Genomic DNA, 26,615 nt, shown 5'->3' on the forward strand with positions numbered 1-26,615 from the left:
GTCCGGATCTGGTGAGGGTGGTTTTGGTGCCAATGATGAGGAGTTCAGTCTTGTCACTGTTGAGTTTGAGGAAGTTGTGGGTCATCCAAGTTTGGAGTTCGGTGATGCATGATTCAATGTGACTGAGGGGTGGGCTGTGGGGGGATTGTGTACTGATGTATATTTGGGTGTCGTCAGCGTAACAGTGGAAGTTGAGGTGGTATTTGCGGATGATGTGACCAAGGGGGAGAATGTAGCAGATGAAGAGCAGGGGGCCTAGGACTGAGCCTTGGGGGACCCCCTGTGTGACTGGGGAGGGGGGGGAGGTGTGGCCTGAGAGGGAGATGAATTGGTGTCTGTCAGTGAGGTAGGAGGAGAACCAGTCAAGTGCTGTGCCCTCAACACCCAGTTGGTGCAGCCTTTGGAGGAGGATGGAGTGACACACTGTGTCAAAGGCTGCACTGAGATCGAGTAGGATCAGGATGTTGAGGGCACCGGAGTCAGCGGAGATGAGGAGGTCGTTGATGACCTTTACCAGTGCAGTTTCGGTGCTGTGAGCGGGACGGAAGCCAAAATTCATACTGAATAATAATTCATAATGAATACTAAATTCATTCCAATCAATTGTAACGTGCATAATCTCAAATGAAAGAAAAAAAACGTCATTATTCAATAGTACCAGATGACTAATGGACTGCCCTCCTCCCGCGTGTCAATATCAACTGATGGATAGTTGGAAATGTACTCCCTGGACACTGGAGTCACTATATATGATCAATACTTCAGCTAATCAGTACTTCGATGGCTTTTTAACAGAAGCTAGCCAATAATACCCGTGCAACTGCATTTTCCCCATTTAGTAGATATTGGAAAGTACAATAGTTCCCTCGTTTGTCATTTTAACACCCTTTAATTTCACTTCTCGCAAGTCAGTCAAATGTTTCTTTTGGATAAAAGTTTAATACACAAAAATACAATAACCATATAATGAAAATGTACTAAAATGTACTTTAATAATCCATAAAAGCTGGAACATCATTTGACAGAAAAACACAAGAAGCATTATTAGAGTTGGTTTAGTATAATATATTTCAGCTTCAAGAGACATAGAAATCAATCCTTATTTCCCCCCCCATATTTCTTCTATAAAAGACCCATTTTTCCCCCAAAGCATTATTATGCAAAAAAAATGGCATTAGAATATATTATGGGAGCTATGAAATCCCAGTGACTGAGTATAAAATTAAGTCACATCAGAGAGAGATATTTGCAGAAGAGAAAAGTCCATGAACTATAGGGGCAAAAAAAACAAAAAAAATTAAATAAACATTATGGACCTTTACGGACCTTGATCTATCACCACTGACATGACAGGCATGGAGAACAGGTGTATGGCTATAAAAACGACGCTCACTTTTCCACTTGAAAAACATCTACACGTAATAACAGATGCAGTATTCCATGCTTGTTTTTCCGAAGAATATTTATGATCATACAACTAAAAAGGTCCAAACTTCCATGTCTTTCGAAGACGCTATTTAATATTGCAAAGATGAAAAATACTGAATCGACGTTATAACTTTTTGTTTTCCTTCTCAACATCGTTTTTTTTTACTCTCGAGAGAAAAGAAGGGGGGTGAAGGAATGGGGGGGGGGGGCTGTTCTCTAGTCAGACAGGCAGATCATTAACACGTTTTTCTTTTCTTCCTACTTTCAGAGGGTTTCATTAGGCTTTTCATTATCGTCAACAATGTCAAAGAGTTCATGGTGGTGTTTTGTTGGTGCAGAAATGGAGGTCGTCCATTCAGGGTTCATACTGATGCTGATACACGGAGGAAGGTCCTCAGGAGGCGAGAGACCAGAGTCTTCTCTCTCTCTCTCTCTCCATCTATCCATCTCTCTCTCTCTGGTTTGAGTCATCCTCGTCTTTGATAGGAGCAGATCGGTCAGCGGATTCACCGTTTATGGCTGATGGCGTGAGGGGGTGGGGGAGGGGCTGTCGGAATGCTGGCACGTTCCAATCAGGGCAACAGTTCTTCATTACAGCATTCTAAAAGATGGGGGGGGGGGGAGGGGTGGGAGACAATACAGAAGATTAATGGAAAGGTTTTCAAAACTCGGCACTTCATACATCATTATCATACCATACAATTGGTTAGTATGCCGCACTACTGTGTATCTACTAGTGTTTGCTGCCCTCTGGTGGCCATTCAACCACCTTAAATCTATCGGTCCACTCCGTTCAGCATAGCAGTAAGTCTGAAAGCTTGGAGAAGAAGACGGCACGATCATCACAACCGCTCAGAAGAAGGGGGTATTACAAATGTGCATTGCAAGATTGTTATGTTTACACATGTAAGACCATATCATGCTACCATCTACGTGTTGTGGTACCTGTGATGTTGTGGTAGTTGAAGTAGATCTACTGCTGAGGGGAGATGGTTTTTAAAAGTTGGAAATAAGTGATATGTGAAATAATTTAATGTGTAATCATTAACATGGAACATATTATCCCTTGGATTTTGCGGTCTTGTTTTTTATCCTTTCTGTGAGAAGGAAAAATAAGATAAGTCCTACAGAAAGAAATGTGCCCATCCAACAACCATTGTTAGGCCAGTTGCTGGATAAAATATATCAGTAAAAATGTTTTAAGAAAAACCAAAATGTATATCCATTTCAATGGCAATTAAGCAAATGCATGTATGTGTACTATACTCCATCTACCTGTGTAAACCCTCGACCACACCACTGGTTACTAACTAGCTGTGACAATGTTTCTCTGTTTCTCAAGCAGGAAGTGTGTCCAGCTGTGAATGAGGTAACCGGAGGGAGGGAGGGAGGGAGGGAGGGAGGGAGGGGCCTTGTCCAGAAAACAGCTCCTCCCTTCTCCCCCGACACACAAGTAAAAAATGAAGCCAACAACAACCACAATGTTTATCCATGCTCATCTACGCAAGTCACCCAAGATGCCTGGCGGTATCTAAGGGTTTTTTGGCATCTTCCTACACAATGTCACTATCAGCGATTACATTTTCCCTCCCAGACTTGGTCATCGAATATATCTATGGCCTCATACTGTTCAAACATATGCAAAGATGTTTAACACTATGGTCGCCAAAAACGCCGTAGCACGTCTTTCTCCGCCATGCTCATTCTGCCACGTCTTTGATATCAATATTTCAAAAATCTGTGATCGAAATCATATTTCTCCCCCGGAGACTTGAGATCTACTGTTGATCCCCTCTCAACTCTCCAACGATTCAAGAGCGCCATCTGGTGGCCGATCGGCGGATCGCCCAGAGCGGAAACAGGAAATGGAAGCTGGTGCTCATTCCAATTCGGTCCGATCACTCGGTAATAGTCCCAGGACTCGAGCTAGACACAACGGATAGCAATCCGTTACCAATAACTCGATAAACAACATGATTTGGACGTATATACTATTATACAACCTGGAAATGGATCGCATATTTCTACATCCCATAATAGGAATATTTCTGTTCCACGCTCATCGCCCAACGCTATGAGGAAGCTACGGTAAGATTCAGTGTGATTTTTTAACGTGTTCGATACTAACTGCTCTAATGATCATATCACCCACACTAGATGAATCATCTAACGTTGGCCACGGAATTATAAACGACCCCCCCCCCCCATCCGGTCAACATCAGATGATCAGTAGTAACTTCTAGAAGCACGTCAATTTGAAAAAAAAAATCTCGCGCAGATTCCTATCAAACTGTATTTGATCATCAATATAATGCATTTGGGGCTATAAATCACGTTCTGGAGAAAGCTGCAGAAAAGATAAAAACATACTTATACTTTAGACCGTATTTTAGTATGAATATGTGAATGAAAAAGTATAACGTTGCTACACCCTGAACAATAGATAGACGTTGAATGGGCCATAGTAATGTCAATTTAGCAATACAATTTAAAAAGTTATAGCCCTGCAAAGAAGGTAAACATCCCCATAGACAAATAGAGCTGGCGGAGGATGGTATATTAAGAATATAAGCCTGGCGACCAAAGTGTTAAGAGGTGTACTTGAACATAGCATTGTACATGGCTCAACATATTCATCTTTTACATTTTTTTTATATCTACTTTTTCTCCCATTTTCTATTTTTCTCCCATCCCAATTTCGTATTGTCCAATTCTACCCTCCCCTGTCTCGAACGCTGTTAGGCCATGCCTCCCACTGGCCGGCTGCAATGTGGACGAAGCCTTGCATCACGTGTCCCCTCCGGTACTCGAGGAGGCAGCCGTCGCATCTTTTCACCTGCACAGCGCGATCTCTCAGGCCCTGTTTAGACGGAAACGCTAGCAGGTGAATCCGCAAAAATATTTTTTCGGATGTGCCTTTCGTTTATACGGAAACAGCGTTTTTACGGGGTGAAACCGCAAAAAAGTGAGACTACCTTCCAGGGTGGAATTCCTAGAAACGATAAACCTTTGCGCCATCATCTAAACTGTCAAACCGCATAAAACGATGACGAAAGGGTTGTCAAGGCTCTCGTCGCGCGTACTGCTTACATCACAGGCATGCGCCAGTAGCCTAGAAGCGTAAACAAAGCATGTCTGATTCTATCCATGGCGATCACCTGAAGGCTACATTGGCAGCACTTTTAAATACACAAGAATCTGTCCCGCGGCATGACTGGACCCACTGTCTGTGAGTGACTGCTTTGGTCCAATCACATTCCCCACCCACAGTCTGCGAATCAGAGGCAGAGTAGGGCAGGTCTTCACAGCACGTCATGTGACATATGCGCCAATCGTGTGACAGCGGGGCTCAGTCGTCTCGAGTCGCTACAGCCTCGTCTGCACGGAGAATTCCATCCCAAAACACTAGTCTAAACGCAAAATTAAGAGTGAGACTGCAAGACGACTTTTGCGGTTTCTGTTCAGACTCTCTCCGTCTAAACGTAGCCTCAGTGGCGAGGAGTAGCACGTGGGAGGCTCACGCTGCCCCCGTCACTTCCTGTAGGAGTCGCTGTCCACAACGTCCGATCCCCACCCACCAGCTTCCCACCCCCAACACTGCCAATTGTGTTAGTATGAATGACCAGCCAAGCTGGTAGCAATGCCGAGAGCTGGGCTCGAACCAAGCATCTCCTGCATTAGTGGCGTAGCGCCTTGCCCACTGCACCACTTAGCCGCCCTTCAACATATTAATCATGTAGTAAACAATTCCTATACAAAATATATATATATATATATATATATATTAGAGCTGGGCCGTTAACGGCGTTAACGTGCTGCGTTAACGCTATACTAGTATTGCGCGATAATATAATTAACGCATTAATCTATATAAAAAAAAAAAAAAAAAAAAAAAATGTTTTACCTTTATTTACCCAGGGTAGGTTCGCTGAGCACAGATGCTCTTTTTCAGGAATGCCCTGCTTCACATTCACAGTTCCATTCACACCTGGGAGCTGCCCAGTACAACCACAGTTGACACCATTGGCCACTGAGCAACTCCACTGGAGCAGTTGATTCAAGCCATGTCACATAGTTCAAGTTTGAAATGATTCTTTCTGTTTTGCTCCTGAGTGTGCGCTAGATACTGTACTGTACTGGTAATATTATTTATTTGTGTTAACTTCTGAATAAAACAACTTATTAAACACAAGTACATCTTATTGAACATTATTTTGATACAGTCTGTAATGCATTTTGGAAACGGGAGATGGGCTCATGGTGTAATGGGCCACCTGGCCTGAGAAACATAAGGAGGAAAGAAAAAGTAAGGACTTACTTCTGGTCATTATTTGGGTAGAACACACATATTTTGAATGCCTTCGGCATTTTTTTTTTTTTTTTTAGCCATTTTAATCTAGATTAATCTAGATTAAATCCAGGATTGCAGATAGATTAATCTAGATTAAAAAAAATTATCTATGCCCACCTCTAATATATATATATATATATATATATATATATATATATATATATAGACCATATACCTCTCATGTGTGTCATACTTTTTCTGGCCAAATAAGGGAGTGCACCACCCCTAGTTTAGTCTGTGGTTCACACAGGCTCTTAAACTTGAATGAGGTATTCTAATATTGATTTCCCTCTCTTATAGGGAAGGGGACTTTCCTGATGAAAAGGAATAATCGCAGAAAACGAGCTTATTGCAGCACAGGGCCCTGACGTCACCAGCTCCAGTGCATTCTTGTAGTGGGGGCGTAATGAAACTGTAGCATCCGCTCAGCATATCCCCATATCCCATATGGAATGACCCGTGTTGGGGATATTACGGATTTACCCCGACCGCTGCCGTGGCAGATGCTTCATGTGAACGCGATAAATCCAATAGCTTTGCTTTCATTTGAATCTTCTCAAATTTGCGGTAGAGATTCATGACCCCTAGTTTAACTATATTGATTTTGGTGACCCCATGACCTTTCCTCTAGCCCACCATCAGACCAAACTTTCAACTTTAGAGTTTGTGTATCTCAAATACCTAATCTAATCTTTTCTAAATCTGTGCACATTCATGAGCCCTAGAGGAATAAGCCTATTGATATTGGTGACCCCATGGCCACTCAAATGAGTGCATCTCCTGAGCCAATATTTTGAAATGTTCTTAAAAACAGGAAATTATGCATTACTTGTGAATGCACCGTTCAATTTCCACCAAACTGAGTCATGGTGGCACTATTCTCATAAAACAAAATAAACAGGCTAAATGAGAGACCTAGAGAAGAGAGGGAGAATTGTCCATACCGTTTTAAATATCAGTACATTGTATTGAATCCAACTTTATATTTTTTATTCTGTATGGAAGTTGTTACTACTAACCTGACAGTGTTATGGAAACAAACAACTCAGGGGGCTGACACTAGGTCTGTCACGATTCATCGTCCTAGTGTCAGGCCCCTTCGTCGATTTGCATATTCATGATCGACGCATGTGCCTTTTGCAGTGGAAATGGCAGACGTTAAAAGTCATAACATGCGCAACATGTAATCTAACTAATGCGCAGTGAATCACGTTAAAAATATAAATAACTTCTCTTAAACCACTATTCATGATTCTGCCTAGAGCCAGGACTCCACAGTCACAGTGCGCGTTTCGCTCGCATTTGACAACTTACATGTTTCACTCCAGCTGGAAGGGAGGGGCTGAGTCTGATACCTAGGGATGGGTACCGTTCACATTTGATACTGTGAATCGATACCGGTACCCAACGGTACCTTTTTTCGGTACTTTAGTCTCTAAAAATGTAATCTACCTACCTCAGTTAACCACATTTTCGACCGTTTACGGCTTGCCATTCCCCCGACTGCTTTGTTGTTGAATCAAGTCAAATCCTAGGTAAGCGTATATTGTGCGTGTGAACGTTGACATGAAAAGAAAAGTTTAAAAAAAAATTAATAAAAAGGGTAAAAAAAAGAATACAGTAATAAAAATGTTTATTTTTTTTTACAGTATCTCACGTGAATCGATGCTCGGTAGTACCGACGTGTTTCGGTAAGTACCTTTAAAAGTACAGAATTCGGTACCCATCCCTACTGATATTTTAGAAGCTAGAAGCTATGGCAGCTCTTCAGCCCTGCGTTCTACAGCCTGTGATAAATCCTCTTGCGAGTCGCGCTGTTTCTATGCAAACTCTGCGAGCAACGTGTCCAATAAATGCGTCTAACATGCTTTACATCCTCGCCATTCATGTATGCCCGTCGCCAGTGGTGATTTCATAAGGGGTTGCACTGTGTTTTAATGACGTCACGTGCGCGGGCACAGTATGCAGTTTACCATGCCTTGTTTTTACACAGATCTTCATATTAACCCGGCAGCACCTAAGATGACGACGTGCATATGACTAACTAAAACAGCAAAGTGAGCTCTCTCTCCCTGCTCGCTGTAGTCCCAGCCGGCCAGGCACTCTCACTTCAGAGCTGTGACCAGTGGAACAGTGGGGCAGTAATCCCATTAGTGTCGGTTCAGTGAGCTGGCCAGCGTGGGGACAGGGGGGACAGACACCGCCCCAGGGCTACCCTCACACACTCTCTGAACCACTCCAACTGACCAACAACAGATGGATAGAGGCCTCGTAACACTGTGGGTGCTTGGGCTTAGATGTTTGTTAACATTCAGACTCCACTCCAGTAATGTCCCGTCAAACCTGGCCATGTGTGCCATCGGTGAGAGAGACCAGAGTTTCCAAAATGTTCAAATCAGTTACAAAATCCGATACTTTTACGTTGTCGATCGAATGGCTTCAATACTATAGTGTCGCAAAAATCCTGTGGTATCGAAATTTGGTATACCAAATTATAAAACATTTTGGTGATACCAAATTTCGATACCGAAGTAGTAAATCTCATCAGTGTCAGTGAGCCAATAAGCATGTTTGTTCCAAGATATAACACTTATGTCGAACTACAATCCAAAATCATCCAAGATGTAACAACACCTCCCAATTGGCTAACACGAGACACACAAACTTCTGCAAAGTAAGGTATTGAAAAACCGATAGTATTACCGTACTTTTCGGACTATAAGCTTTTCCCCCCATTTTTCGACCCTGCGGCTTCTATAACGGTGCGGCTTATATGTGACTCGACGTGACCAAACCCGAAAATGTAAAAATCAAAATATTGCTTTTTTGACTGCATTGAAATGTTATTTATCTGTTCCCTTATTTGCTAAAACTTAATACAACTTGTAAATGAGTTAATTATTGTTATTTGTCCGACTGTATTGTGTCCCAATGCTAATTACATATGGTAATTAAACATTAAAACACCTGCGGCTTATAGTCCAGTGCGGCTTATATATGTACACATCATTCAATTTAGCTGCTGCGGCTTATATTCAGGTGCGGCTTATAGTGCAAAAAAGTACGGTATTTTGTTATCTGTATTTAATTCCAGGTAGTGAAAATGTTCAAACGATACCCAGCCCTGGCCACATGTGCACTAAACACCTTTCTTAACCAAGTAATTGTAATGTGTGTAAAGGGAGGCATTGATTTCAACACTGAAGTGCCACGAGGGGGCGTATCACTGTTAGTTAGTGCTCCATGAGATAATTTTGCGACTATAGGCAGAGTCACAATAAAAATCCCTATGGCTCATCTACACCGACTGTAGTGTTTGGAAACAATGAGGCCCCACTCTGCCAATCTTTGTCTTAACTGCCCCCTGTGCGTCGTCAGTCAACATACCAGAGGGGAGGTTTCCTCCACTACTGGCACAGCTAGCGGTTTAGCGCTCAGTTAAAACATTATCCTGGCAATCTCTAGCTGACCCAAGGCATTACTGGTGACCATATCAAAAGCTTTCTTTCCACTTGGTGAAACTGTATGAGCACCGTGGCCGATTTAACTCCACTGATTCTCATTGTGGGCACAAGGAGGCCTCACTCTGGTAATCTCCTCCTCAGTGTGTTATTAATGATGCCATGATGGTAAAGGCATTCTTCACGGTGGCTGCTTAGACCACCACATATGCTGACCTAATGATACACTGGTTTTTAAACACTAACCCCACTTTGGCAACCTCGGTCTGACCCAGTGTGCCGTGACTGATCACAACTAGGGATACAACTTTATTTCCCTTTTTACGGCCGATACAGATTATGTTTAAGTATCCACTGCAGAGTTTCTCCTAGAGTCTCTTCCAGTTGGGTGGTTCAGTAGCCCCCCTGAAACCAACAGTGTCGCAGCAGACGTCTCGTCACATACCATCGTTGCATACTTATTATTCACACCAATTCACGTGTTGGGAGGGGGGGACAATAGGGGAAACACTGCACTGCTACCAAGTAGTAATCTGATCAATTACTTTTACTGAAAAGTATAGCCTATATTTAAGTCATTAGTTTGAGCTCATTAGGTGAATGATTAATTAATTATTAATAATCCAGAAGTCAAGTAAGGCTGACATGTTTCAAATGGGATCTTTGTGTCCAGTTTTAGCATTGGGGAACTTCTGGTAATCATATCAGTACATCCGTGTTGTAGCCTGGTCATCATATCAGCAGCACATCTCTGTACCCTAACCACGTTTTCTCTCTTCAGGAACACTGACGCCCTGTTTTCGTGATATCAGATTGATAAAAGATATAATCAGTAATAGGAAGTTAAGAGTATGTGTTGTCAAAGCTTTAAGCCAGCAAGATTCTCCTCTGCGACTGCTCTCTGGCCGACACACATACAGACCGGGAGGGGATTTCCCTACCTTTTCACGTCTCATTTGTTTTCTCATGCCAGTGCGGATAGGATTTATGCCCCTTCTGGTAATAGTTTTATGACATGTGTGCATTTTATATGGATATAAAAATTGTATGGCCAACATTAACCCCCCTCTTAGTATAACTAATTATCTCAGTATAACTAATTATCTCAGTATAACTAATCCAAAACAATAACGTTATTCTAAGAGTCAGTGTTATTGTCCAGATAATGGTTTTTTTCCTCTTGTTCCATCAGTGCATGTTAACACATTCGGCGCCAGACCAGAGATATCCCGGGTTAACGGCCGCCATGCGCTTTTTTCGGGATTACTTGGGTTTTGGTCTTTTATTCCTTTATTAGATTTTTTTTTTTTTTATCCACTTTTGCCGAGACTGGGATTCGATACCGGAGTCTCTTGCATTGGTGACGCGCGCAATCTCCGCTACGCCACCCAGCCGCCTACTTTATTAGATATTTGTATTCATTATTCATCCACGGACCTCTGTGTTACCATAGGGAATGAGTCGGAGGTAGCCAAACGGCAATACCGGCCGCATCCCGCTAGACGGCGGTATCGAGCACCCTTTGTAACTTTGTATCTTGGCCCGTGTAATGGCCAAACGGCTCCAGTTTCATGTTTCCTTGTCGGGCGAGGGCAGCCGTTCTGCCGGTTCCATTGAAGCGCGTCAAATATCCCCGATCCATATGTTGTTGTGGATTATGCCGTGGGCCAAATGGACATTGGATGTACCAGATGGCGATCAAACAATTGGAATCTTATTTTTGGAATACTCCCGATCACAGGTAAGAACGATCTGACGTCAATTTTAGCTTGATCCTGCAATGCTTTTATACCGATCGGGCTGATAAGCGTGTTTAGTGTTCAATACGAATTCCGTTACCGACAATCAAATAATCAGAAACGACCCCCCCTTTCATGCATTCATGATGGAACATAACCTATGATATAAATTAGATTTCGGGATAATAGCTTATACAGGCAAGAAATGGCAACGTCTATAGTGGAATTGACGTATAGGGCTATAACTCAGCATTTCATGAATTACCCTAGACCGCTCTAAAACCATATTTATATTCACCACGGTATAACACAGGAACATAATTATGGATGGGGAAAAAAAATATTTTTCACATATTGAACGATAGATAGGTGATGTCAAATGGGCCATAGTATTGTATCCATAGCTATAATATAGAATATAGTTATAGCTCTACAAACAAGGTGACTCAGTCCTATCGTTTAAAGCGTGGCCTAGCTACAGCGGGCCCTAACTAATAGCTGGCGTCGAATGAGTTAATGACAGAGACAGAACATTTAAAATGTGTATATAAAAAAAGGGAAAAAAAGATAAAAAACCTTTTAGAAGTTATGTATCTGCTTAGTCAGGTTTGAGGGTTTAAAAAGGAAGAAGCTAACGTGTCCCTATGATCCTCCACCACCCAGAGAACTATAAATAGAACCGCTGTCGCACCAAACCCTCAATCTCATTCATTAATCCGAAAACCCATCCGTCGTCATTTCCCCACATCTAGCTCATGCATCCTGTTGAAACATCACATCTTCCTTTTTCGCAATGACTCACTCAATCCCAGAGGTGGCGCAATGATGAAAAATCTGTTAATGAAAGCAGTTCACACACACCATACAGGTGTGAGTCAGAGATACAAGCCTATTAGGAAACATCCTGTGGGTCTGATCAGCTGAAGCAGCGGCTCATCACCGTTACCACGAGCTGTTGCTTTACTGCAGTCCTGGTGCTTCACAGAGAGCAGAATGGACACCACCTACACATGGCCCTATAGCTTGTGGAAGTGTTCCCCGAAATTTTTTGGCCGTGGCTGGATCATCGACCCAACTCAAATAAATGTCGGGCTGTTGAATAGGGCAAGACGATTAATCAAGTTTCAATTATGATTTTGCCATAATCAAGCAGCCATACAGTTGAAGTGATTGGTTTTATATGGATGAGCAAAACCCACAAACCACTAGGAAGCATCAAACGGAGTAGATTAGGGATGGGTACCGAATTCGGTACTTTTGAGGTACCGAACCGAAACACGTCGGTACTACCGAGTACCGAATCAAGTGAGAAACCGAAAAAAAAAATATATATATATATATATATATATATATATATATATATAACAATTTTTTTTTTTTTTTTTTTTTTTACTTTTTTCTTTTCATGTCAACGTTCACACGCACAATATATGCAAACCTAGGATTTGACTTGATTCAACAACAAAGCAGTCGGAGCAATGACAAGCCGAAAACTGTCGAAATTGTAGTTATTTGAAGTTTGGATTTTTTTTTTACGACTGAGGTAGGTAAATTAAATTTCTTGAGACTAAAGTACCGAAAAAAGGTACCGTTGGGTACCGGTATCGATTCACAGGTACCGGTTCAAATGTGAAAGGTACCCATCCCTAGAGTAGATGACTGTGGTTCAGTTGAGGAGATGACATTAGAGCCACTGAGGTGTTTATAGGTGCAGTGTTCATCTGGAGGAGGAGTTACTGAGTCCTATTAATGGACCTATTTGTCTGAATGTTAACATACTAGTCAAGGCATGTAGCCACTGGAGAAATTTTCCGTTTTGAAGCTACAGAGATGGGCAGTGTTTGTTGTAACCAGAGATGGCCTGGCCTTGGCCCAAATATCAGAAAAGGTTTACTCCAACCACAACTATGGAATTATCTGTTAATTTGACTCCTAGAAGACTTCAAATAGCACCAAGGATTACAAAATAATAATTAGAAATATTATTAAAACAAGTCAAGAGACTAGCAAAGCAGGCAAGTGAATACCATACCATATAAGATAATCCACATGTTATTCTTAGGATCTTCAATGATTCAATCAACACTTGTGAACGAATCATTGTGACTTTAATATGGTTACGACTTGTGTCTGAGACCGTATGACACTGTTAAATGTAATCTTGATGTTTTGCGTTTCCATGGACATTTGCAATCAAATAAAAATAAAACAGATGACAATGAAAGGTTGCAGAATATTTCTGGCGAGTCGTTTGTGTTGTTGTCAAGGAGTAACAATGACGCATGCTTCCCCACTAGGGCTGGGTCAGTATACTGTACGCCGTTAATAATATAAATATGAACAAAAGGCACACAGCAGCAGAATTACGAAGTAGTTAGAATGGAAACTGGATGAGCATAGTTGTACAAAAGATACACCATTATGATGTCACTAAAAAAGACATTATGCCGCGTTATAATTTGCATTGTGATTTTGGAAAAGTAAAAATATCATTATACTGTCAAAAATAAGAACAATATCAACATCAAGTTGTATCGGCCAGCCCTGGGGCTTGCACACGCACACACACCTGGCTCAGAGCTGCTGCAGGGGCAGGGAGAGGGTCTTTAAAGCAGGACACAGTTGGATTTCTTTTTTGCCTTCTTCTTTTCCACTGGCGTTTTCCTATTTATCTGTCTGACCAGGTCATAGAAGATCTGAAGAGAGAGAGAGAGAGAGAGAACAGAGGAGAGAGAGAGAGAGAATAAATGGACCCACACGCCACACCAATAGGCTTGTTTTCTCACACAAAGGCAGGCTTAAGAAACACCACAGCACATTTGAATATACAATTAAGAGCTCTAGATCTAAAATAGATACAGGGCGTGGCACATGCGCAGCGCACGCACACTCACTCACACACACAGTAGCTTTGGCAGGGTGCGGCTCCATGGGCACACCGAGCTCAACTGACTTTGTTCTAACTCTCAAACAAAACAGTGTTCAAAAGGACAAAGTGGGTGCTAGAGCACACTGATTAATCACAGCTTTTAATGGTGCAGACAGACTTAACATTTCAACACTACGGTGTCTTCATTAGAGTAGAACAGAGACATGAGGGGAAACAACATGTCCACAAAGACCAGGTGTACAGGTGCCATTGGATAACCGGTTGAACAGGGTGTCAAATCCATTAAGACACCCGATTCAAATGTATTTAGTTGGGAGATGCGGAGAACCCTATTTCAAAAACATTAATTCCACTTGTTCACATTAAAACTCCTTTTGAAAGACACCGCTCTCCCATTTGTGTAAAGGACACCAACAACTCCTTTAATTAAAAAATTAACAATTCTTGGTACGAAGAATTAAGGACTACAGCCGCCGTGCACTCCAGTGGCTCGTCTCCCGACAGCTGTTTACACTATGGGCAGGGCCTGCTGGTGCGGGTTTGTTTGTATGCATGACTGCATGCATGTATGTATTTTTTTTTTTTATCCACTTTTTCTCCCATTTTTCTATATTTTTTCTCCCATCCCAATTTCGTATCATCCAATTCAACCCTCCCCTGTCACGGACGCTGTTTCTTGCCTCGCACAAGCCGGCTGCAATGTGGACTAAGTCCTACATAGCACAAGTCCCCTCCGGTACTTGAGGTAACAGCAGTCGCATCTTTTCACCTGCGCAGCTCGATCTCTCAGTGGCGAGGAGTAACGCGTGAGGCTCACGCTGACCCCAACACTTCCTGATTCTACTGCGCAGGCGCACCAACCGACCTGTAGGAGTCGCTGTCCACAACGCCCGATCCCCACCCATCAGTTTCCCACACCCTAATACGGCCAATGTGTATTAGTACGGACGACCACTGACCAGCTAAACTGAAAGCAAATGTGGAGCGCTGGGCTCGAACTGACGAGCCCAGCGTCTCCAGCATTTCGTGGCGAGCGCCTTGCCCACTACGCCACGTAGCCGCACCATATGTATGTATGTATGTAGAGGTGCTGTACCGCCCTGTACTCACGTCGAGGACGTTGATCTTTGACTTAGCGGAAGACTCTAGAAAGGCACAGTGGTTCCACTGCCTGGCCAGGTTCTGGCCCTGCTCCTTGCCCACCACACGCTCATCCTCCAGGTCACACTTGTTCCCCACCAGGATCATCGGCACCTGGAGAGACAGGAAAGCACCAGTTGCATTACTAGGACCAACAGCTCTATAGCTCACTCCGTTGGTTGATTGGTTAGTTGGTTGGTCCACAAAAGTGTCCCCACCCTGTGTGTGGATGCGTGTGTGTGGATGCGTGTGTGTGGATGCATGCACGTACACAGTCGCAGCTGTTGCGGATTTGCGCTTGTTTGTTTCCATATGGCGTCTACTAAGCCAGAAATACATATATCAATGAACAAATGAATATACCAAGCAAGTAATACATATATCAATGAACAAATGAGTATACCAAGCAAGTAATACATATATCAATGAACACATGAGTATACTATTACTAAGCAAGTAATGCATCAATGAACAAATTAGTATACTAAGCCAAAAATACATATATCAATTAGGGCTGCACGATTAATCGTTTTTTAATCGAAATCGCGATTTGGAATGATGCAATTATCAAATCGCCAAGCCTGCAATTATTTTTTTTTTTTAACCAGGAAGTCCCATTGAGATACAAGATCTCCTTTGCAAGGTAGACCTGGCCAAGATGACAGCAATAACATTTGCAATACATCACACAGCAATAAAATGTGCGATACATCACACAAGAACATAATAAATGTGCATGTATACAATACATCACATGTAAACACAAAGCAGAATAGTCTACATGATAGTAAAAGTGTATAATACAGGGTAATACAGTAATTTTGCAGTTGGGACCCGACTACAGAAAGCAGCAACATTCTTCTTGTAATTTTTTTTTTAAATACGTTATAATCGCATCGCAAATCGCAATCGCAATATCTGTCAGAATAATCGCAATTAGATTATTTCCCAAAATCGTGCAGCCCTAATATCAATGAACAAATTAGTATACTAAGCAAGTAATACATATATCAATGAACAAATTAGTATACTAAGCAAGTAATACATATATCAATGAATAAATTAGTATACTAAGCAAGTAATACATATATCAATGAACAAATTAGTATACTAAGCAAGTAATACATATATCAATGAACAAATTAGTATACTAAGCAAGTAATACATATATCAATGAACAAATGAGTGAATGGATAACAGTGAAGAAAAACAGAAGAAAAACAATATGCAGTAAAATGTTATTATCCCAGGCTTTTATTTGCTTCACAACCAGCCTATATTTTGGACAGGTGTCTATGTAACTCCCCGCCTTTAATTGCTTTCACACAAAACTCTTGCTCAACAAAAACTGGAAATACTATCAAATTGTTAAGGTTGGGCATACCATACCATATACGGTATGCTTTGCACTTTGCCACCACCATCAACCAGCTGTGTGCTTCGGGTCTCAAGTTACATGACGATATATCTGGAGAGTGTCATCCAAAGTGACCACTTCCGGTCTAGAACTGACCAATCACCTCGGATGGCGAAAATTATTGATCACAATTGTTGTAGCCAATGAGCGTCCGCTCCGAAAGAGACTGCAGCCGAGCGCATGATAGTTTGGGAAGGTAGTGAAAGGTGACGAAGAAGAACGTTGTCAGAATGAAGAAGTGGATCGCCATTTTGGCTTTTCACACTGTTTTTTCCCGGTACACAGTTTACAAAACCTTTCTCAAGCACTCATTTTTTAATGGATTTTTATAAAATGTGGACCTGTACTACATAAGACTTCAGGCTAAGTAACCGCAGCGTTTTCCAGCTCATACCTCTATGCTGGAACTTAAAAACAGGAATCTGGCAACAAGTCAACAAAAAAGTGTGTTCAAACCTCCGTTTCTCGTAGCACTCAGTGATTCTTCTTTATTGATTTAGCAACTTCAGAATGTTACCTTTCAAAAGAGACCAGACTAATGCATGTGCTATAAGTATAAAGCTAAGCTCTGCAAACAATTATGCAATATGCACTAGCAAACATTGTATTAATGTTGTGATGAGGTGCAGTGTGATCTGCATGTTCTGTGGGCGTCTGGTAGATGTTTTGTAATGTGGGCGTGTTGAGAGAGAGAGAGAGAGAGAGCTACATTAGTGGCCCATTGGGCATTGATGGGAGAAATGTCTGACTGCTGCGTTTCCCAGAGTTTTTCTCATCATCGACTAATGATAGCAAATTATGATCAAACAAAATTGCACCCGTGATAATCACATAAACAATTAATTTAGACACAGCTTCTGATACAAGCCTTTATGTGTCAAAACGTGTCGCCCCGCCCAGCCAATAAAGGTTACAGTTAAGTTTTATAACCTGATGCACCAGAACAGAACCATCTAAGAAGTCATCCTTGGAAAAGAGCAGGTGATTGGATGAACCATCAGTCTATCATCATCTATCACATGCTAACTTCAACCAATCAGATCAACAAACCCTATGATGTGGTAGTAGAGCGCTGGAGAGGAAGCCAGCTATGTAGTAGGGCTGTCCCCGAAGCCTGTTTTTGGGATTCAAACTTCATCAGGGTTTTTCGAACAGACGTTCGAACCTTCGTATTTTTTCCCCCCACACAATAGAAAAAAAGTTTATAATTTTTTATAAATATCCTCAAACTAAATCCTCAATTTGAATAAAGTGATTAAATTAGTATTTTTTTTATTAAATCAACTTTCTTTAATGAATATAACTAATCAGTTTTAATACTATAATATTAGTGTAGCCTAATCTTTATCTGCAACTGTGAAGAAAACCCCCATTGGTTTAAACAGAATGAATAGACACATTAAAAAAAATTGTTTGTGTGTTTTTTTATTATTATTATTATTATTATTATTTTTATTCAAATGTTGATTTAGAATTCGAATGCCAATGAAGGTCCGAACGTTAGGGCTCAGCCCTACTATGTAGTCATGTCTTTAGAGGATTCTTTGTAAGGAATATGAATACCAAAAAAAAAGATATGATTCAAAGAAGGTAGCAAACATCACACCTAAACCACGGCCATAGCTGCCAGTAGTTCCTCAAAGGAAGCAGATTGGTCCTAATTGCTGTGGTTCGCCCACAAGCGTCTAAGAGATACGATGCATTTACGTGTGATCTTGCAAATCCCGGTCATAAGTTTTACTGTAGTTTATCTGCAGGGGGGAATTAATTAGTAGAGACAATGCTCATCTATAGACGTTACTCTACTATGTTTATTCATCCCTGTGGGAAAATGATTCCTCAGCATTTGGTCCATCCTAATACGTAGGAGTAGTGGGGCATAATGCTCCGGTCTCATCAATGGGTACAGCACTGGCACCAACACCATCAGGGGTTTGATTGCGACTGGATCCACCCACATGTATGGTGATAGGGGAAATATTGTAAGAGGCTTTGGATAAAAGCATCCACCGGATGGCATATGTTACATGATGGCTCACTTATAGTTTGTAGTGGTCTTTGTAGCAGAAGATAGAGGAGACAGGGAGGGGGAGGACAAACATGGGAGGAGGAGGGTGAAAAAGAGGACAAAGGACAGACAGCGAGGGAAGGGACAGGACAACAAGAAGAGGCAGAGGATGGGAGGAGGATGAGAAGAGAGGTGAGGGTTAGGAATAGAATAAGAAGGAATGAAATGGTGAGGAAGAGGGAGAGATGGGGAGGAAGTTAAAGAAGAAGAAAAGCAACAGGGAGAGGTACGGAAGGAGAAGGAGTGAGAGTGGGCGGAGCTTCATTACTGCAGTCCACTTCATTAACACATTCCCTGCCATGACTTATATCCATCAATATAGCCAGTCTGCCACCACTCTAAGCCTATGGAGATGTTCACCTTCTTTGCAGGGCTAACTTTTTTAATTGTATTGCTAAATTGACATTACTATGGCCCATTCAACATTTATTATCTATCGTTCAGGATGTAGGAATTAGAGATGTTCCGATACCATTTTTCCCTTTCCGATCCGATTCCGATACCTAAGCTTTCTGTATCGGCCGATACCGATATTTATCCGATAACAGTGCATATAATTTTTTTTTTTTTTTAAATATAAATTATACTTTTTTTTTTTTTTAGATACTGTTATACTGTTTTTTTTTTAGTAATAACTAGAACGTATGGTATTTATTCAACAACAGGTGATTGTATAGATTTGTATTAGTATCATTAATCAATGAGTATGGGCTGCAGCACTGCAGATATACCCTACTCCAATGATCCACACGGACATTAAACGGTGTTGCACTCGCTACTCAGTGGCTCTGCAGATATACCCTATTCAGTCTGTAAGCTAGTGGCAGATAGACCGTTCATGTTGTGATTTTTGATGCAAAATAAATATTCAACATTCTCTTTTGAAACTCCGCCTCAGACTCTTATCCTTTGGCACTTGCTGTACTTTGCTTGCAGGTCTGCAGCCATTATTGCTGGATTATGTGAATAGCACCAACTTTAGACACGGTAACGTTATCAAGCTAAGCTAACTGACCTAGCTCGCCTTCCCGCATCGACATTAAGATAACGTTAGTAATAGTCAGCTAACGCTAGTCCGTAGCTACTTAACTTAAATACAATTCACCGTGGGTGCATTATTGTTGATAGACGGTCACGGACAGTGTTAGGTCCTGGAGAAAGGACAGGCGATCATCTGATTTGATGTAACGTTAAAAGCGGATGTTGTTCCAACTAGCTATCTTTCCAGCTAATGCTATCATAACACCAGCCAAACACATCCCGATTCCCGTCCGAGCTCCCCGTCACACCGCACTGTCGGGGACAATGGAATTTAAGAAAGTGTATCTGCTGTTAAAATGACACAGCATCACACTTTAAAACATGTTCATTTTATAATCCTCACTCTCCGCAGGACTCGGCAGGAGATAAATTACATCATGGGATCGGAGGCTAGAATTTACGTGTACTCGCCGATACCGATACTAGCATTTTAGGCAGTATCGGCGGCATTTCCGATACTAGTATCGGTATCGGAACAACTCTAGTAGGAATGCTATACTTTTTCATTCATATATTCATACAAAAATACCTTCTAGAATATAAGTATGTTTTTATCGTTTTCTGCAGTAATTCCTAGAAAGTGAGCTATAGGCCTAAACGCATATATAGATTATCGATTGCAGTCTATTCCCTAGACACGCTATATTAAAAAATTCAACTGCACATGATCGAATACGTTATGAGTCATCATGCGCGGATGAAAGGGGGGGGGTCCTTTATAATTCTGTGATCGTCAGTAAATGCTTTATGTAGTATGGGTGATATATTGATCAGATCGGTTTGCGGTGAAATGAATAGACAATTGGGCTGAAAATGTCGTTAGCGTCCTCCTACCGTTCGCCGATGAGACTGGAGGAAAAAGATCCCACTTATTTGACGTCGATCTCCTAGATCCATTTCCGGTTTGTATGGCGCAATAAACGCCCAAATCATATTGATTATTGAGTTATGGCAGCGATCCATATGCACGCCAGTGTATGTCTGGAGTCCCGCAACAATATGCGACTGCCGGACGGATTTCCCAGATGCACCGATTGCCACTTCCGGTTGTAACTCGCCCGATCATCCACCAGGCGGCGGTATTGAGGCATTGCAATATTGTGCAGAGTCCCACTGTATCACCAGAGGCTGGGTGGCTGAATTATGAATGCCATGGCGAAAATTTTTATATGATCTCAATATCGCTGTACAGAGTGGTTTGGCAGACAACGCATGGCGGGCAATAACGCTGTACAACGTGAACGGCGGTGGATGTGTTAATCTAATTTACAAGAGCAAGGTTGTCATTATCAACAGCTAGTCCATTCAATAGAGGCCTTGCACGGAATGTTTGTGTAGTTCTCCGTCTTCCAAATTAACAGTTGCTACATAATCATTTGGTGTCTTATGACAGGATCATGTAAACAAGTTACAGTAGAACAGTAATATCATGCTTTTCCAGTGTTTTGCCTACTCTACTACTGCACAGAACCACTCTTTTGAAAGTAGTTACCAATGGTTACAGGCAGCCACAATGGAAGAAAAGAGAACTACTCAAACATTCCGTGCAAGGCCCGAGACCTCTATTAAATTTGGAGAAGAGATGAAAGATTCAGAAGGGCAATCAAGAAAATCAATTCATGCCTCAGTGAAACTTGTGTATGAACAAAAAACACTGACAAACAAACAAAGACTTCAATTAATCAACACAAAACCGCAAAAGGAGATTTCGTTTTTTTTTTTTATTTGTTTTCAGAAAATGACATCCTTTTCCACCATGGCCCATGATCGGAAGCTATAAAGTCTGCAGCACTACCTCAAAGCAGCCGCATATATTTATACACAACGCAAACCATTTCCCCCTTTGTCGACCTCAACTCGTAGATAAATACCAGCCGAGGTCAAGGAAACCTTACGAGGGAGGGACTATTCTGGGGCAGAAAAAAGTCCCAACTGTCACAGTGGGCAGATGCCAGGGGGTAGCAGCATGTTGTGATGCGTCCCATCCTGCCTGCTGTTTCCTGACTGGCTATCTAGGGAGCCTGTTGGCCTGGAGGAAGCCACGGCAGCCCCGCCCAGCCAGGATAACATCGCCTTCCTTCCTGCCTGTTTTCTAATGTTTGCACTGGATTCCATGCACTAGCTGCTCTCTGGAATGATATGATAGAAGAGTTTGGACTGTGTGTGTGTGTGCATGTGCGTGTGTGTGTGTGTGTGTACACAGGTGTATGTGTTGGATCCAGTGTAGTACATTAGTTACCCTAACTTGCGATCCCTTAAACTACTCAGTTAAGTTAAAGCCAAGAGAATGAAGGAAGCCCAAGGTGCCATTAAAAGGTGTCCCATGGTCTGCTTTCCATCACTACGAGTCACAAGTCTATTGCTGGTGGGTCCTCCTCACATGGCAAGAGTCAATGTTTTAATGAGGCTGAGCCTGAGCCCCTCCCACGAGTGCTAAAGACAAGGTTTTTCATATGGGTCCTAAGCTCCACAACAGTCCCTGTTCTGATCAGTACAAGCGACACACCCTGCCCCAGTTCACTACAACCCTATCCCAAAAATAGCCCCACGGTATGACTTGTGGACCTGGAAAAACTGGCTGCACGTCAGTGACACGGTAGAAGCTCAACATGCGCCATCTTGCTCATACTTGTCCAAACATTTCCCCATCCGCAAGTGTGAAGCACTTACAGGTTGTTCTTGGATAGAAGGACACCCTCCACTCAGTTAGGAATAGGGGGAACATTCCAGTGCTCCCTCTCTCCCTCTCCGTTTCTCCCTCTGCAGTGGGGCAGACGACAGGAAGTTGGGATGTTTGTACTAGCCCCATGGAGGTTGCTGCTTGATGTTTGATATCCAAACAAGCCCTCAGACTGGACCGTTGAGCGACAGTACCCCCAGGGGGGCCTGAGCGAACCAATGGTATGCCCTTCTAAAACACAAACTCTGGGCCGGGGAGATGTAGAGAGGGATGGGAGGATGGTGGGAAGGAGGGAAACTGTTGAACACAGCAATGTCAGCAGCCAAGCGTTAGCTTCAGCTGCCACGACAGGATCCAGTTCTGAAAGTGCGACAGTGGGGTCCTATTCCACCCATGTCGACACTCTAGAGGCTCTGTCTGGACAATGGACTGCAGAGAGAAAACAGAACAGGAGAGATTCCCAGTCTGGCTGAATGAACGCATGGAGCCAACACTTGCAAATACGAGAAGTGAGTCACAAGCAGGGAACAAGGCGTTAGCGCTATTGACCCCAGTCACACAGGCAGGAGATGGGAGTTGGGCCGGAAAAGTCACAAGACCTCTCTTACATAAGAATAGTGAAGGGAAATAAGGGATGGGAGCTTTTAATACACTGGTGACTAGTCAATTACTCTATTCTCCACCTCCTGAGACTCGCTCTTAATAAGTCTTCTGAGAAAGGGGGGTGAGGGGGTTGGCCTCACTGTGACCAGAGCGTGGACATGAAAAGGCCTTTTAATTGAGCTTGGCGAGACCCCAGATGAGTGTCTGCACATTTCTCCGGCGTAGCAGTAAATGGTGCGTGGCATTCCCATCAAGAGACGAGAATGCGAACAGCTGCTGCTGCAGCAGTGGTAGCGACCGGGCTAACTTCTGCAGCCCTGCGCTGGCCTGGAAACCCTCCTCCAACCAACAAATGCATCCTCTTTTGAAGAAGAGAGAGAGAGAGAGGAGGGGAAAAAACACAACGCGGAAAGCATTTCCTTTAGTGGTGGATTCCTGCGAGGGGCAAAGAAAGATAAACAGACGTCGCCGCCATCACAGCTAAACGGCCGGTGAGATGATAGCCGACAAAGCGGCCGCGGCAGGCAGATAACAAACTGTTTAGATTAGGGGGTGAATTGAAGAACTGATCGAAGAGGACACGCTTCCAAAGGGGCGGGACGAATGGAATGATGACCACTTTCTTCCATGTTGAGGAGCGCCACTGCAATCAATCCCTCCTCAGCCCGGGTCTAACCCCGGTCATACCGCGGGGGCTCTGTAATGAAGGACCACAGCCCTCCCCATCCACTGCACCGCTTTTTTGATGAGTTGGGGCTTTCACAGCACATCAGCCCTAGCAGTCAAATCCCCCACACAGAGTGCCAGACCACAGTCAGACCACAAGGCAGGCCGGGGGGAGAGAGAGAGAGAGAGAGAGAGAGAGAGAGAGAGAGAGAGAGAGAGAGGGGGGGGGGGGGGGGGGGCAGAGAGAGCGACAGGCGCTGAAAAGCCAATCAAAACAAAGTGCAGAGGAGAATATTGGCACAGAGAGATGGGGGGAAATAGTGAGAGTGAAAGAGTGGGAGATAGAGAGAGAGAAGAGGGTGGGGGCTCATAAGGACATGGTGCTGGAATAAAGAGGGTTTACAGACCACTGATGTGTGAGAGACAGAAAGCGTGAGAGAGAAAGAGAGAGGATGCGAGGGAAAGAGAGCAAAAGAGACAGCGAAATTGAGAGAGGATGCGAGGGAGAGAGAGCGAAAGAGAGGAAGCGAGAGTGAGTGAGTGTGAGAGAGAGATGGAGAGAGTGGGGGTTATGGTAATGTTCATTCCCTCCAGAGATCACCAAAAAAGGGCATCCTGGACCCTGCCGACGGGTCTATCGGCCCTGGCCCGGCCCGGGGAGGGGACACAGAGTTCACTCCCTCGCTCCCTGTCTCCTAACTCGGCCAGGAGTACGCAGAAATGTGGATGTGCTGCTCAGAGAAACCGAGAAGGAAACTAGCGAGATTACATTTCCTCTTCTGGTTCGTACTGTTGCAGATCCAAGTCGAAAAGGGAGATTTACAGGGGAAACCACACTGTGTGCAAAAGGCATAACTCAGCACAGACTTGCCCATACTGAGGCAAAGACATTCTCCCCCTTAGTTAGTGGAATCACACAACTGCTCAGTCAGACGACGGCGATTACGGGATTAGATGGCATTCTAATGAGTTAAGAGTGGAATACATAATCATATAGAAAGACACGTCTGGAACCTCCTGAAAACCGGGTACACCGGTTTGTACGTCGCGAGGACCTCACTTAGTACAGCCAATCGGGAATCAAGATTCTGTCTAGGTTTAAAAAATGTATTCCCAAAATAAATAAACACAGTATTTTGTCCGTTTTCAGTCTTGTGATATGGTTCCAACTTTGTCATCACATTACGGCTAAACCAAACGCTTCGAAAATAGCTTATAGAAATAGTGGTCCAACGTTCATTTTTAAAATAACTTATAGGAATAGTCGTCCAACATTAATTTTGAAAATCGCTTATAGAAAGTGGTCCAACGCTCATTTAGAAAATCGCTTATAGAAATAGTGGTCCAACGCTCATTTAGAAAATCGCTTATAGAAATAGTGGTCCAACGCTCATTTAGAAAATCGATAGAAAAAATAATCCGTTCATTTTGAAAATCAGTTAGTCTCGGACGAGGACATTTAGAAAACCTATCTAGCCCACAGCCGTTATCTACCCGTCAAATTGAAACTTTGCACACAGGAAGAATGAAGCTTTGATCATTTGCTGATATAATAACTAATTAATGGTAAGATTGACAAGATAAGCCAAGCAGAAAGTCTCACAATATGCAGGTTTTGTAATATGAAGGTTAATAGCAATGTAGAATTAAAATATAATATACATAATTGATTCCTAAGGATTTCCACCCCAACTGAATACTGACCACAAAATACATAATTACAATACTAATTATACATGTTTGGACTTCTACAGACATCATAATAGGCTGGTAGCATTGCTGGCCGAACGAGCTGACCTAAATTATTCATTCTTGATATTCTGCCATTACAGCTCAGCACTGACAGCCTTGGAACTTGGAAGCTTGCCTCAACATTTTCAACATACTACTCACAAGCCCACAGAAACACAATAATGTCGTTTTGGTTGAGACTGACCATTATTTTACTGGTTAACCTACAAGTGGGCAGCGAGTGTGTCTCACCCATCTGTGTTTTTTTTTTTTCTTTTTCAACCTTGCCCTCCTTTCAATAGGAGTTGTGGTGAACGGTGCAAGCAAGGAGGATTGGTCTACAAGGCACGACTTGGACAAGCGAGAATGAGACACGTAGTGTTGCAGGTGTGACTTGAGACTCACAAGAAAAGGAACATGTCAGGCCAACGCTACATGTGAATCTGACAACAGAGAACAATGTACTATTGCCTATTTACTGATGGCAATGGCAAGTATGACTAATGTAGATGCATTCCAAATATGAATGAGATCAGCTGAGGGTCTAATACAGGTGTGAATGGGATGAACAGATGAGGGTCTAATACAGGTGGTTACTCACATCCTCTGTGTCCTTTACTCGTAGGATCTGTTCCCTCAGGTCCTGCAGGTCATTGAATGTGGACTGTGCTGTGATGGAGTACACCAGGGCGAAACCTTGGCCGTTCTTCATGTACAAGTCCCTCATTGCTGTGAACTGCTCCTGTAGGCGAAGGAGCGGAGAGAGGCCATGAGCTCTGTACAACGCTGTTGTAGAGATTACATTTGCTTTGATTGATGTAGGGCCTCACTTAATATGACACAGGCTGGATGGCATTACGGTTTGTAAAAGTCTCTCCTGAATCCTGATTCAATTCATGTTCTTTGAATCAATACAATAAATATTGATAATCCTGCCTTGAGATTTCCTCCACGTAATTCTTTTTTAATGAAATAAATAAAACCAAAGTAGTAGAGTAACTCTCAAAGTAGAGTTCAGTGAACTGACCCAAAGAAAGCCTAAGGATTTGCACTGCTTGTTGCGTTCCCCTTAACATAAATCACGTTTTGTATTTTAGAAAACTGCCATGGCTACGTGTTGTTCAATTGGTCTATAAGGTTTACAACAGAAGAGAGCCAAAGGGCTTTATTGATACATTAATTTATAATGATGTTTGATAAGTCTAAAAATAAGACATAGGCTGGCTGATGTGTGCGCACCTCACTTCAAGTTCTCAGTTCTAGCACCACAACCTACAGCCTGGTCAACTGTTTCCATCAGCTTTTGTTTGTCAAGATTCATAGGATTATAGTCTCATTAGAACAGCCTAACAGTAGAGTTGCATTCTCCTCAAAAAGTCAGAATTTCAATGTAGGCTGAC

General features: G+C 42.7%; 1 protein-coding gene across 2 annotated transcripts in view; it reads right to left on the reverse strand.

Moving 5' to 3' along the window:
- Positions 1 to 964: 964 nt before the first annotated feature.
- Positions 965 to 26,615, reverse strand: part of LOC311229994 (ras-related protein Rap-1A-like) — a 39,600-nt gene continuing 13,949 nt past the window's right edge. For both annotated transcript variants that reach the window (XM_084316118.1, XM_084316119.1), the window contains exons 5-8: positions 25,817 to 25,957; positions 14,980 to 15,123; positions 13,549 to 13,675; positions 965 to 2,029 (exon numbers count right to left, since the gene is read on the reverse strand). In XM_084316118.1, coding sequence (XP_084172244.1) covers positions 13,586 to 13,675; positions 14,980 to 15,123; positions 25,817 to 25,957 — 375 coding nt within the window. In that variant the 3' untranslated portion in view covers positions 965 to 2,029; positions 13,549 to 13,585. The remainder of the gene's footprint in view (positions 2,030 to 13,548; positions 13,676 to 14,979; positions 15,124 to 25,816; positions 25,958 to 26,615) is intronic.

The sequence above is a fragment of the Notolepis coatsorum genome, assembly GCF_963971535.1.
Source record: "Notolepis coatsorum genome assembly, chromosome: 6".
Lineage (NCBI taxonomy): Eukaryota > Metazoa > Chordata > Actinopteri > Aulopiformes > Paralepididae > Notolepis > Notolepis coatsorum.